This window comes from Clarias gariepinus, chromosome 17 (assembly GCF_024256425.1).
Source record: "Clarias gariepinus isolate MV-2021 ecotype Netherlands chromosome 17, CGAR_prim_01v2, whole genome shotgun sequence".
Lineage (NCBI taxonomy): Eukaryota > Metazoa > Chordata > Actinopteri > Siluriformes > Clariidae > Clarias > Clarias gariepinus.
The window spans coordinates 22411519-22426663 of record NC_071116.1 but is presented as its reverse complement, the minus strand read 5'-3'; the positions used below and the strand labels follow the sequence as shown (position 1 = coordinate 22426663).

The 15145-nt window shown below is 38.9% G+C and overlaps 1 protein-coding gene across 1 annotated transcript in view; it reads left to right on the top strand.

Moving 5' to 3' along the window:
• Positions 1-15145, top strand: part of cntfr (ciliary neurotrophic factor receptor) — a 187061-nt gene that overhangs the window by 66906 nt on the left and 105010 nt on the right. Inside the window, exon 2 of the mRNA XM_053476323.1 lies at positions 269-350. Coding sequence (XP_053332298.1) covers positions 269-350 — 82 coding nt within the window. The remainder of the gene's footprint in view (positions 1-268; positions 351-15145) is intronic.

Here is a 15145-nt window from a genome sequence, read left to right as displayed (position 1 = left end):
TCTCCTGAGCAGCCTCGGTAGAAAGAGAGAGAGAGAGAGAGAGAGGGGAAGGGAGGGTGAGTGATGAAACGAGGGAAGGAGGGAGGAAGGGAGGGGGGAGGGAGAGGAGAGTAACAGCAAGGGATGAGGAGGCAGTCAGAGAGGAGAGTGGAAGGGACAGAGAGAGAAAGAGGAATCTCCTCATGTTGACTCGGCATCAGAGGTGCTGGGTTTTATTCCAGGCTGGCCGGAAGTTTACCATTGCCCCCGTGTGTGTGTGTCTCTGCAGATGGCCAACATTGTGACGTCGGTGTGCTACATGGTGCTCGCAGCTGTGGTGGTGGTGTATGCCCAGCGACGCGGCCAGCAAGGTAAGACGTCCTCACATCCGCTCAACTTCCTCCCATCCTCTGCTTGCCTCTGCTCATGTTTCCTTTCTTTCCTCCTCCTACATGCCATGTGGGTGGGTCAGGATGTTTTACGGCTTTTAGATATCGATCACTTAGGATTTAAGATGATGTTTTATTTTCACCCTGGTATTCTTACCATAGAAGACAACTTCAGTGCTTTCCAGCTCAGACTCTGTCGATATCACTCTGCATGTTTTGCAATGAGCGGGATCTTCTTCGCAATAGGGTTAAAAAAAAAAGTTAGTAATGCTTAATTAGAAATGTAATAATGCAACCACAAATAATCCCTTATTTTGAACATGAATTATAGAGATTTGAGGCAGAGTCGCGACTTCACATGGTCACATGTTATGACAGTACTTACACAGGGAAAAGTTCTCAGTATTCAGACTCATGGTATGCACAAACATAACAACTCTAGATTTTATTAATAGCGACTTTTGTATAGACGTTTTTTTTTTATTTTCTAGGTAACATATGCTCTTCTTTTAACCTAGAAAATCAATATGGAGGATGAATCAGACAGTTTTTCCTCTTTGCTATCTATCTATTTATTTATCTATTTATTTATCTATCTATCTATATTCGTAATATATTTTCATTACCTTAAGGCCAGCTGTCTTGAACAGGATGTGGAAAGGATCCTAGATAATAATCATATTAATCACCCCATGGCTTCCATCCACCATTGCTTTAAATAAAACAGCATTTGATACAGGGTTTCCTAGCGTTTTTTTTTTTTTTTTTTTTTTGTCGTGGTGAACTAGAAATAGTCTAGTATTGTGTAAGTGTGAATCTCATGGAGGTGTGAAAAGCACTGCGTCTGCTGTTGAGAGTCTTTTATTTTTTTTTTATTCCGTGTGCCTACATAATATACCAGGCACATATTAATTAGAACAAATTTGATGTTGTGTGCTTGGAGTATTAATTGTTTCTCATATTTTGCTCAAATAAAAATGTGTCGACAGTTTAATCGTCAAGCTGACCGTGCATGAGTTGATATTGTGAGAAATAACCCTGACATAACCAGAGCTCTGTCCTGAATTGCTGTACAACTGTCACAAGTAGGACATGAGACTTTGGTTATGTCTACAATCTGAATAATGATGTGTACACATGCTTAACCCGCTCTGAGTACATCCCCTAGAACTTAATCGACCAATAAATTCAAACACTTTCATTGAAAGTGAGTAATTGGTTTTTCTGTACTTTTCCTCATTACACAAAAATGTGCAGAAATTCTTGTAATCACATGTACACATCATTCGGTTAAATATTATGATAAATACATTTAAATAGCTTGTACAAGTATGTAGGTCTCTGTGAAAAAAATATCCCCCTCCCCACCCCGACAAAATGTATCTAGTTATTCCTTCCTAAATGAATTAGAGAGACTTATACCAGCATTAGGACGATCAATTGCTGCTGGGTCCTTTGAGTGGCTCTATCTTACTTTATTTGAGTGTCTCAGGCTAATTAGTTCTAGATACACAAATAAATCAATTTGCACAACCTAATCTTTCCAGACTAATCGGTTTCTTTAAAACTCAGCCGAACTGAGTCTGTCATAGAGCTCTGACTGCACTGGGTTTATCCAATGCTCTCATTCTGTCATCATCTCCCAAATTACCGCGATGGTCATTGCTCCCTTTGGCCCTGCTTATATCATCACTGTGTACGATGATGTCACTGTCAGAGGACACTTTCACTTTGTCAGCACCGTTTGGCTGCTGTGCAAGTCATGAGCAAGTTCAGACATTCCCATATAGGGCTGCTGCCATGAGCAAAGAAAATCTGACTCCTATCTATCTATTTATCTATCTATCTATCTATCTATCTATCTATCTATCTATCTATCTATCTATATATATACATACATACATACATACATACAGCCTTTGGCAGAAGCCCTTATCCAGAGTGACTTACATTTCATTAGTGACTTTTATTTCATTATACATCTGAGCATTTGAGGGTTAAGGGCCTTGCTCAAGGGCCCAACACTGTCTACTTGGTGATTGTGGGCGGAGTTCAATGCCTTACATATTGAGCTAAAATAAACGTTTTAATTAGGGTTAACTTGTAAATTATACTAGCAGTTTTATTGTGTTAGTACAGTTTACTCAAACTTGAAGTAAGAGCTAAATTATTGCCAGGATAAATAATATTTTTCACATTTATTTCATTACCTGAGAGTTTTAATAGACCAATAAATTATCAAAACATTTAAAAAATGCAAATTATGCAGATGTTATTTCCTATAAAAAAACATAGACTTTTACAAATCATTAATCACCATTGCTGCTAAACTGTTTCAATCAGAAATAAAACTCCAATCGGTACATGCACTGACATCAGTTTTCATGAAGACTAAATTGGCAGAATCTTGAACTTGCAAAACAAGCTTTATTTATTATACACTACTTTAATGGCCTTCATATTCACATGGATGGATTTTATACAGCTGTGACATGGTGATCCAGTGGTTATTACAGTGGCCTTTCACCCCCAGGATTGAGGGTTTGATTCCCGTTTCCTCCCAGGTTTCAGAGTACTCTGGTTTCCTCCCACAGTCCAAAGAAATGCAGATTAGGTTAACTGCTGTACAAATTGCCCATAGTGTGTGCCCTGTGATGGATTGGGTGTACTCAGTATATTCTCCCAAGTTTTGGATAGGTTACTTTCGGATACTCCAGTTTCCTCCTACAGTCCAAAGACAGGCAGTTTTATTGGTGTTCTCAAAGTGTCCATAATGTTTGTTTGTGTGTGTGAACAACCGGTGAAGGATTGGCACCCTGTCCAGGGTGTACCCCGCTTCACCCCCACGTCTCCTGGGATAGGCTTCAGGCTCCCCGCGACCCTGTAACAGGATAAGCGGTGTAGAAGATGTATAAATTAATTATATTGGTACAAAACTTAAAACATTTAAACCAATTCTAATAATAATAATAATAATCATTATTATTATTATTATTATTATTATTATTATTATTAATAGATTTGTAAAAAAAAGGATTTGTTATTTGTTATAGGTTGTTTGTATTTTTGTCAGGTTGTCAGCTAATCAATTTTTTCCTGAATTAAATCCAACCCAAGAATTGAAATAAATAATTTTTTGTTGAATGTTGTAAAGATTAAGAAAGTGAGGAAGCAATCATCAAGAAACATCATGCTCCTGAGTGAAAGATTAAAGTCTATGCTCTTTGAAAAAAAGTTCAATCTTAAACCCTTAAGCTTTTCCCATCGAGACAAGCTGTTCTCTTTAATTTTTTTAGTGGTGTAGTACGGAATACTTATTTAGTATAAATGGACAAAAAAAACCCTTCCCACTATTTTAAGGAAACTTACATAATAATAATAATAATAATAATAATAATAGTAATAATAATAAGGCTCATAATCAACTTGATCATCATTAACAGTCATGTCAAGTGAATAGATTTTTCCTATTTAATGTGCATTGAGGCAAAATGATTTAAACCGGCTTCACTGAAACATCCATAAACACAAATCTCAGCATGGATGGACTAAGTGCACATGAAAAATAATTACAGGTATAATTAACATGAACAGTTGAAAACCTCTTTGAAAATTACACAAATTATAAAAAGACAATTTTGTGTACTTTGGATGAAAAAGCTTGTTAAGACATGAGCAGATTTTCTGTTCGCCGTGCTTACTGTTCTAAAAAAAGAAACCCACCAACCCTACATGATATTGCCTTAGCCGTCTTTCACTGTGTGCATGTCATACACGTACACGGTGCATAATAGTTTTGTGTCTGTGAAGAGATCCCACGCTGGAGAAATCGTTTTATAATTATATCCCTGAATTACTTACAGGTAGTACACTTTTTTTTTTTTTTTTTTGCCCAGCCATTCAGTAGCATGACAAGCTTTCACTGATTATTTCTACTGTATTTTTAACAATAACAGGAGTACAATCTTTTAAAGATATTCTAGCTTAGAACCCTAGAACGGAGTTTGATGTGTAGAAAGCACTAAATTATCTAATACATCAAGTAGCTAATGCTTGAGATTTATTTTGTATTAAAAGGTTAAATCTCTTAAGGTGAGAGTTAGAAGATGAGTTTTTCATTTAGGCATTTTTTTTTATTTTTGCATGTGAAAAAATCTATTCATATTATAGTTGATGTTTCAGATGAATAAAAGATTAAGCCTAAAAACATACACTTTTTCAGTAATGAATTTATTTTATACTAGCGTAAGTACCTGCCGCTGATGAGAAAAGAGCTTGTAGAAATAATTAACAGGATAAAGCTAAAAATAATCTGTTCACTGATTTTTATAATGGGTGATATTATTATTATTCCAGGTCGAAGCCCATGTACATGTCTGTCTGTCTTTCTGTACAGCAGAACTCTCTCTCTCTCAGAACTGAATACAGAGAAATACAATTTTATAAGCTTATGTATTTTATGCCTTGTTTATGCTAAGTTGTATTTCTTTTGTCATCAGCCAAATACATTTGGTTACCTGTTCGGTAATAATAAAAAAAAAAAAGTAGATCGGATAAAGATGAAGTTTTGCCTTAAAATTACTCAAGTGCGTAAAAATTCCCTTATACCACAAATTTTGATAGATATTTAAATAGATAGACACATTTAATACATTTATTATGGGTTAATACATTGTCTTGCAAAAACAAAAAAGATGAAAGTCACTATTTAAATTTAAATAAGCAAAACATTAAAGAGGCTTTAATTAGATAATTACTACAGTAATTAATGACTCAGCCACCCACAATTCTTTTAACCCTAACTGCTGTAGTGAGTAGATGCTCATTTCTTAAACAAGCAAGCCCAAGATAGAAAAACAACTAAGATGGTTGTGGAAAGTATTAGAATTGGTTTAAGAACTGTGCTACACATTAAAACCTGGAAGGATAAGGTAGAACTCTAAAAAAATATATCAAAATAAAAGATTTTAATGATTATGATCAGAGATAAGTTAAACAGAAAATCTACCATAGAAATCAGAGCTATGTTTAATAGTGAAACTACTGTAAGAGCATTTTTACACATAGGATGCAAGAACTTAGTAAATTGGGACTAAACCACTGTGTGAACATAAGAAAACAACTTGTTAGTTTTATTTAGAGAAAGGGTTAAATATGTAAGGGACTCAGTGGTTAAGGCATTGGACTATGGTTCGGATGGTTCCAGGTTCAAATCTCATGACCACCAAGTCCCTGTTGGGCCCTTGAGCGAGGCCCTTAACTCTCAACTACTCAAATGTATAATGAGATAAAAATCTAAGTCACTCTGGATAAGAGCGTCTACCAAATGCCTAAATATAAAGATAGGGGAAAAGGTCATGTGGTCTGATGAGTTCAGATGGACCTTATTCCAGAGACATGGGCGAATCAGGGTAAGAAGGGAATGCATAGTACCCAGTGTACAAGCCTCTTGAGGCAATGTTATAATCTGGGGTTGCTTTAGTTGGTACGGTCTACACTCAGCAAAGTTATGTGGCAATAAAATAAAGTCAGCTGATAACCTGAATCTACAGTACCAAAGGAACATCAACAGTGGTTCTGGGAGCATGACGAATCATTTTGGCACATGACTTGGCCACACTTTTGATGTCTTTGTGATGTGCTAGTGAAGAGTTTACGGTGAGGCCATTCGAAGATTGCATTAGTAGAGGAACTGTGAACGTGCCTCGTGCATCCTGGACAGGCAATCAGGCGAAGCAGCACCTGATCACTCGGTCATTGCCTCATGGGTAAAATACGTAACCACTGTGAGACTGTTTGGGAATCATGCTGAATAGGCCGGTGAATGGATAAAGATGTTAAAACACTCCGTACAGGTACATGAGCCTGCGATTATACTCAACACATAACTGATGTAATAAATGGGTGTGATTGAATATCATGCATCATGTTTGCTAAAGAAAGCCTTCACACGTGCTCACTAGAGACACATTTATAAAGCCAGGTGTGAGCCGCTGTGTGTCTCAGGTGTCCAACTGCGATTGGATCACACTTATAGATGGTGGGTGTGAATAGAGTCATAGTCAGGAACATCCATAAAAGACACTTACAAATACAAATACACACAGAATCGACTCAGGACAATGGTGTGATGTGATAATCATTTATGTCAAACACAATCCACAAGGTGGTAACATGAGCGCATGTACAAATGATGTACGTTAATGAAAATACCACTAAGTTAACTAATAATTCGAGTGACCTGATGGCTGATGGCACAGGTCACATCGTTAACCCTTCAGTGTGGCTCATCAATCTCCAGCGTAGGTAAATGAACCCAATACCATCCTCGCACACGTTTTTACTCGCAGACCGCCAAGCTACAGTATACAGTAGATGTAAACACAATATATAGACACAATTGACAAGCAGAGTACGATCATTTATAAAATGCATGCGTACAGCTGCTGTCTGCTTTCATTCTTCTAATGACAAATCATCAAAACAGCCATCGCTCCACTCTGAGTGTGTGGGATGATTGATTTGTTCTCGTGTGTATGCGTGTGTGTACACAATTAGATTTGTGTTGATGTGGCATGGCTGGAAGCTCAGTTATACTTGAAGCAAGACATTTGTTTTTTAGTTGTGCCTCTGCTCCTACAGCTCGAGAGTTATTAATAATCCTATGAAATAACATAAAACGTCAAACTGAGAGATTTATACTGTACACCTATAGACTATATACCCGTCATAGATAAAAATGCCTTACATACTGTAGCTAATGTATTTACTGTATTTTTAAGCTCTATGCATAGGCGGCAAGATGGCTTAGTGGTTAGTGCTGTCGCCTTGCATTTTCATGGTTTAATTCAATTCAATTGTATTTGTCTAGCGCTTTTTACAATTGACAATGTTGCAAAACATCTTTACACAATCAAAAGAATTATTTAAGTTCGTATGAAATGTGAATGTGTATGAATCAAAATGAGAAGACTGTCCCTAATGAGCAAGCCGAGGAAGACAGCAACAGTGGCAAGGAAAAACTCCCTGAGATGATAATACCCTTGTAGGGTTTTCTCCGGGTACTCCGGTTTTCTCTCTTAGTCCAAACGACATGCAGTGTAGTCTCATTTGTGCTTGCAGGTGAGTGTGTGTGATACCCCTATCTACACTGTGAGCCGCCATGATTGGCCGCCGAAGTTCTGCAAAGTTCTGCAAGCTTCCGCGTGGGCCGGCAAAAAGTATTAAACATATTACATTTTTGGCGCGGAAAAATGGAAACGTAACCACAGCACCAAAACTCGCCGTGAGTCAGGATGGATCGTATTTACGGCCGCGTAGGTGAAATAGGGGTATACGTGTGTGTGCCCTGTGATGGATTGGCACCCTGTGCAGTGTGTAGTCCGCCTCGTGCCCTAAGTGTCCTTGAATAGGCTCCAGGCGCTCCGCGACCCTGATAAAGTGGGATAGATGGTGAGTGAGTGAGTAAGTGTTCTATTCATTTACTTGTACAATATGCAATTTTGCTTATAACTGAAAATGTCGTGTCAAATAAAGGAAAAATCTACAACCGCAGTACCAGTGCATGCAAAAGTCCTTGCAACATCCCCATTATATATAAATATAGTAATTCTATTTATTGGTAACTAGTGCCCAAGTGTATTGTGTGCAGAGCAAAAAGGTGCATCTAGGATCACTTTCCATTTCACAACTGGTTATAAAACACCTTATGGGTTAGTACTGTAAAAGTTATCCTTCACCACGCTAGTTTGAGTTTCGCTAAGCTCTCCTTACATCCTGACCTACACCCGAACTGGTGCAACCGGCTGCTCTTGGTCTACTTTATAAGGCGAGCCCATTGATGTAATTTCAATAATAGGTTAAGGAAATAAATTTGCCCTGTTTCTATTAGTAACATTTATGTCCCTTCGAGGGCCAATACGGCTCAAGACGAAACCAAATTCGAAAGCGTAATTTAGAACACTTACTGTATGTTACGCCATCTATTATATCTATTAGACTATATTAAAGTGCTTTACTTTTTTTCCCCAGCTAGTTTAAAAGGAAGATATCCATTTATTCATCATAACTGTGCTCACATTACATTAAAAAAAGAGATCTAGTTCTTTTAATTAAACACAAAATTCAAGTGTTTTCACAGCCTAGAACTGTAAATGAATGCCATTTTAAGAGCCTGTGCTTTAGCCTTCATTAAGCGACGGAGGGCTGTATAGTGCTAATTCAGTCGATTTTTCTTCAGGACTCTCCCCTAGTTCTTGATCTCTCTCTCTCTCTCTCTCTTACTTGCTCGCTCACTCAGTCTCTCCATCAGGAGCAAGCAGACAAAGCCTCTTTTCATTCCATCAATCATTGCGCCGGGAGTCCAGACAAGCCCATCACTGGCATTTTAATTATTCATGAGCTCCTAAGTGCAAATGAGACACAATCTATCTGTGCACCCACTGTCCCGTCCACTTCCCATTCTGCTGAGCGCGGCACCGCTGTTGCCTTTAATCTACAGCTTATTTTAGGACGCGCTTCCTATAGAGTTCTCAGCATTCCAGGACCTTGTCGCTGAGTCGCGTTCTGTCATGTCGAGTCCTTGTGAGGCTACGCTGGATTACAGGAGCTATCAGAATATTAGATTTAGCTTATCCAAAGGTGTGGGTAGGCTTAGAGGAAAATGTCAGCTTGGATGTGAATCCCTGATCACACTTCTAAGGTGTTTTAAATGAAAAAGAAAAAAAAAATCCACATCTTTCCTAAAGAGGACCGAGTGTGAATTTTGCCACCGCAGCATGGTGCGAGGTGTGAGGGTTGTGTGAGTTTGCTAACACATAATCTGCGTACAGATGTTGTCAACAGCTGGAGCTTGCACTCGCACACAGCCTGGCGGTTGAGGGGAAAGAAAACAGGCGTGACCCAATGTGTAGAGCTAAAGGTCTCATTATCCAGTGAGAGAAAAAAAATAAATGAGAAAGAAAAAGAGAGAGGATGAGAAAAAATAAAAGCGAGCACAACAGCAAGATCACAACCCTCGAGCGAAAGCGCGGGGACAAAAGGTGTCAGGTGCATGAAATTCTAATATGCTGCCAGCTCGTTTTCACTTCCTCTTTGACTCGCTCTCATTCTGCTTATTATATCTCGTGTCAAGCTACAAAAGCTAAAAAGGACGTGCCTCATTCCTGCGAGCCCCCGAACGCCTGTTTACCGCTGTAGATGTCGGAAAATAAACAGCGTATGAATCATTCAAATGCACGTCTGTCGATACATTTCCTTTTCCTGCGATGAATCAACATCATAGATGCACTCTTCACCAAGAGCTCGGTATCCCAAACAAACAGGCCTCCCTTGTTCACCATTAAACACATCTTTTCTTCGTTTATTCCAATTGTGTTTATTGACTCAGCATCCTATGTGCAGATACTTTTTTTTTTTTCGGTACTGTACCAATCTGAGAAACTAGTTGGTGTCAGATGTCTCTGTCTGCTTGTGACTAATACTTGGAGAATGAAAATGATGAGCGATTGGGTGGAGAGAGTTTTTTTTTTTTTTTTTTTTTTGCAGGGGGCCTCAATGGAGAAATATGGCCCAAGTCTATTTACTGTGTGAAATGTGATTATTTCATAATTGGAATTGTGGATTCAGCATCCTGTGTCATTCTGATAACATCGGTCCGTAATAGGACCTCCGGAGTCTCGTCTACAAATCCCAGATGATCGTGATTCCGATCTCGGCGTCTCTCGAAAGCAGGAACATGATAGTCGGGTGGGCCGTATTGATAGATTCTGTTGTGGTGTTGTTCCTTCGATGCGCCCGCCTGCTCTGAATCTTCCCCCGAGTCTGCAAGACGTCTAATAAATTTGGCAACAACATGGAGTCCTTCACACAAGCTCTTCTGTGCAATAGATCTGTTTCTTTCCTGCCGATGGGCCAAACAACATGGCCAAGTGAGTCTCAAACAGACATGAGAATGTTTACTCGTGGAGGTCAGCACAGCAAATGTTGTCAGCTTGTGTGTATTCCAAGATTTTCTTAAAGACGTTTCGCAACGGAGCGCAGTTAAATTATGCCTCCATGTCCGCTAATTCATCTAACCAGCGAGGCAGCTCTGAACTCGGCTGCACTCTGTTGGACGAGGATATGTTTTTGCTCATATGGGCTAGTCTTATACACTGCCGTGGGTTCAAAGTGGAGCAACATCTTGAGATGGTACAAGAAAGTTCATGGCCATGTGTAAAACAAATGAGCGTTTTATAGGGAAAAAAAGTCAATTGTGTCAATGTGAGGACTGATTTACAGCCTGCCATATTTCATGGAATATTTTGGGAATACGGCATAGCGTAATGCAGAGTTCCCCAAAGGCCAATGGAGTTTGTTCCAAAATAGAATTTGTCTGTCAAACTTTAAGTCCATGAGTGTGAATATGAAAATTTTACAGACCCACGCACATATGATTGTTAAAGTTTTGAAAAAAAAAATGGTGTCAGGAATAGTTATAGTGTCAGGAACAGAAACTGAGTTGCAGTGTCTATATCTTTGGTAGCCCATGATCTTACCAGTATAAAAGCGTAGGTTTTTAACACCATGAGGGTTCATTAAAGCATTTTAATGCATGTTTCTGGTTATACCAATCAGCCATAACATTAACGCAACAAAACATTAACACATTACCATTGATTAACAATTATACCAGTAAACTTGTAGCAGGATCAGGGGAATCCAAGGCTCATTTATGCCTTTGGAGAGCAAAGGCCAGCCCGTCTAGTTCGTACTGGCCACAACAGAAAAGTACAGTATTAGAATGCCAAGTTCACCACAGCCTGTCATGCCCAGGGCCCAGCAAGTGAAGAGCCCAAGACCATTAAACCAGTATCCAAACTTTCCAGATCCCAATCCTATCATGCACTTATGGAATGTGCTGGACAGCAAGTTCGATTCACAGAGGCCTCATCCTCAACCCACAGCACCCAAAGGATCTGGTGACAACGTCTTGGTGCCAGACACCACAGCACACCCCCAAAGGTTTTGTGGCATCATGCCCTGGCACAAGTGGAACCTACACAATACTGGGTTTAATGTTTTATGTTGTTTATATATGTCTGATTGGTGTATATGGTAAATCTAAATGAACACACTTCACTTTGTACAAACGTACAGCAGCGGTTTGGCTCCTGACAATGGATGGCTGTAGCAATGCAAGTTCGAACCCCAGCAGTGCCACAGCCATCTGTCAGCAGAAAAGCATTAGCCATATGGTTGCACCAACCGGGAGCTCTTTTGCTTTTTAAAATCGCATTTTCTAAGCCATGGAACACTATGAACACTCTGTTTTACCATCACATTTGGTTTGGTTTCCATGACTATGTGATGAACATAATTCAGCAATCATTGCTTAACATCAGACAGATTCGGAAGGGACTGAAATCTCAGAGACACTCTGGAAATGATTACCTCACCCATCTCCCAATGGTAAACAGGTCCAATCCAAACATAGCTACGTATGACATAATCTTTACCACTAAATCTAAGCTAGATTACTATGCTTAGTTAGAAATGTCCGAAGGACATGATTTTGACTACATGGCTTTAAACAGGAAACTCGCTGAACTATGTTTGACTCACGGCCTTAAGGACTGAGACGAGGGGATCCCCGGGGTCCTATATTTTTCATGCTGCAGATAGAAAGATTGTTCAGGTGAAACTTTTCGAGCCTGTGGACAGCATTTTAAATTCCCTGTGTCATTCATGACCAGTTTTCTACTGGACCACTGTAAAAAAGGCAAGCAAGGAGACTGACCAAAAGATCAAAGATAAATGTTAAATAAAACACTGAATGTTTCATGAAACCTTTAAAGTCTGATATATGCACTACTGACACCAGTCATGTTTGATGTGTTTTTACGTAGCCTTTAATGATGCTCACCGAGCAGAATACTAAACCATATCCATGCCGAAGTATAATACAAAGCTCCAATGACCTCTAACTGTCGTCAATATTTCAGACTGTTTTAGTTCAGGGGGAAAAGCATGATCTGGTTCATTTCGGTTGAATTGAATTCGATTTGTATACTTCGTTCAATGATACACTTTGGCACAAAGCAGTTTTAAAGAGCTTATACATAAATTATACTTTAAACATATTCCAAAGTGGCAAACCTCCCTGACCCGATATGAAGAAGAAACCATGAGAGAGGCATGAGACTCGCAAAGAAACCCACCATCATAATTATAAATTATTAAATAGTTTTTTAATGCAGTTCCTAAAAAGTGTAGCACAGAATTATTTACCCATTAGCGTAAAAGCTAGCATTAAGCCCTTATTAACTTTCAGTAGCTGAGGTATGATGTAGGACTTTGTTTACAAAGAGCTGAACCATGGGCATATCCGGTTATGATTTGTGATGGTCCTGGTGGAAACGTTGAAATAATTTAAAGATCAACAAGTTCAAAAGCCACACTCATAAAATTGTATGCATGCTTTTCTTGATCGGATTATGGGTTTATCATAAACTAGAGAAAAGTCACAAGACTGTAGAACTGCTCTGTTAGAGCTTATAAAGGTTATGGAATTGCCTCGTTCTGTTTCACGTGAGGTTGTGCTTATGGCTGGATGTAAAATCATGCTCTTTATGCTGGTTTGAGAACTGCTTCCTTTAGGCAAGGGTCACCTGAGCAAACAACCGACCAAATGCTGAAATCTATCATGTAGTTTCTCCCATGTCACTTCTCTGTGTTACTGTATTGTAACCTAAAAATGCATTTTATACATTAACTGTGTGCTTTGTTTAACAGGAAAAAAATAGACCCAATGTAAAGGAATAAGGAAATACGGATGTTGAATATACTGTAGATAAGCATCTGATTAGGTCTAACTATTCACTGGAAGGGAAGGGTTGTGGGACGTGGAGGATTTTGGTTGTGAAGTCTTCTCTGTGGAAGAATGTTATTGTTATGTATAGCTTACACTATACACTGATTAGCCATAAAATGAACCAAACAACCTCAATCAATCATTATATACGACCAAACTAGTGACAGGATCACAGGCAACCAATGCTCACCCATGCCCGTGGGGACTAAAGAACAGCCCGTCTGGTCCAATAATACTGAAACGCCAATGTAGCACAAATTGCGCCGACCCGGTCTCCGAAATCCCTGATCTCAATCCAAATGAGCACCCAGTGTATACCCTGGAGAAACAAGTCTGATCCACAGAGGCTCCACCCCACAACGCACAGCACCCAAAGGATCCGCTGCCAACACCCTGGTGCTTGTCACTATAGTATACCCTCAGAGGTCAGGTAGAGTCCCGAGGGGCCAGAGACACCCTGGTGGCACAAGGGGAACCGAAATGCTTGTATGCTATGTCAGTTCACATCTACCTTTAAAAGAATGATCTCATTTCATTAAATGTATTGTTAGATTGGACACGTACAGTAGGACGTTTTTTTTAACACATTTTCAACCAATGGAATTCCTCTGACTAACCTTAACTAAACTTTCTATCAACATATCAGTGTATAGCCTTGGGCATTTTTCACTATCCAGAAATCTTCAGACATCTGTTTGTTTACACACACATACACACACACACACACACACACACACACACACACACACATTTTTCACTATATTTGTGAGGACCTTGTTTGATAACCATAAATCTAACCCCAAAGGTAACTTTAGTTACCAAAGATGATTTTTTTTATTTCTTATTTGTTTTCAAATAGAGCTGCATGTTAGGTGGAAAACAGGATTTTATGATGATGATGATTATTTATTATTATTATTATTATTATTATTATTATTATTATTATGTCAGAACTAGGATAATTTTTTTGTAATAGATATAATTTTTGTTCAGACATTTAGTCCATTTGGTCTTCACAAGTGGTTAAAAACACCCACACACATGCACACTTACCCCCATGCACCCGAAGACCCTTACAAAGGCATGTTACAAACCCACCCAACACACACATTTCCAGCTTACTATTCTTGTGAGGACCTTCAATTGCTGATTTTTAAAGCATTATTTCTAAACCTAAATCTTATCTGTCTTTTTTTATAATAAATAAATCTTGGTTAAAATTATCAGATATTTTTAGAATACAAACAAAAATCTTGCCCCCACCTTCACAAATGAGAATACACAAAAAACTTGTTTAACACCCCTTTGTGAGGACCTGCATTGACATAAGGATTACTGTAACTACTTAACACTACACCTTGACATAAATCCAACCACAACTTTAAACTCTATTATCAAAAAGGAAACTATTGCAGTTAAATATAAAATACATCGATCCGCCCCCCCCGCCCCCCCCAGTATATCATGGACTGTTTTACCAAGATAACATAATTCATAGTCCTACCCACTATATCCCTGGAATAACAGGATTCTTTTTTCTTTTTTTTTTTTTTTGTTTGTGAGGACCGGGTGATTGTGAGTCTATTATCAGACTATCCCTCTTTTATGAATAGGATATTGCATTATGAGGACATTTAGTCTCTCACAAAAGCCTAAACAGACACATAGACAGAGAAACAGACACAGACACAGACAAAGACACACACATACACACATGCTCTGTACATCCTCATCTTTGTCTCAGGCTGACACTGCTTTGTAAATAGACGCTGAATGTGGCCTTGGCCTAAGTGTTTGTGGGATGGAGGGGCGGCTGGTGTTTATCGTTCTCACATTGTGTTGTGTGCATGTGGATTTGTGGATGGCCAACCAGATGTGCTGGAAGGTTACGGAAACCGTTACTCTTTTTCTCTAGACCATTTCG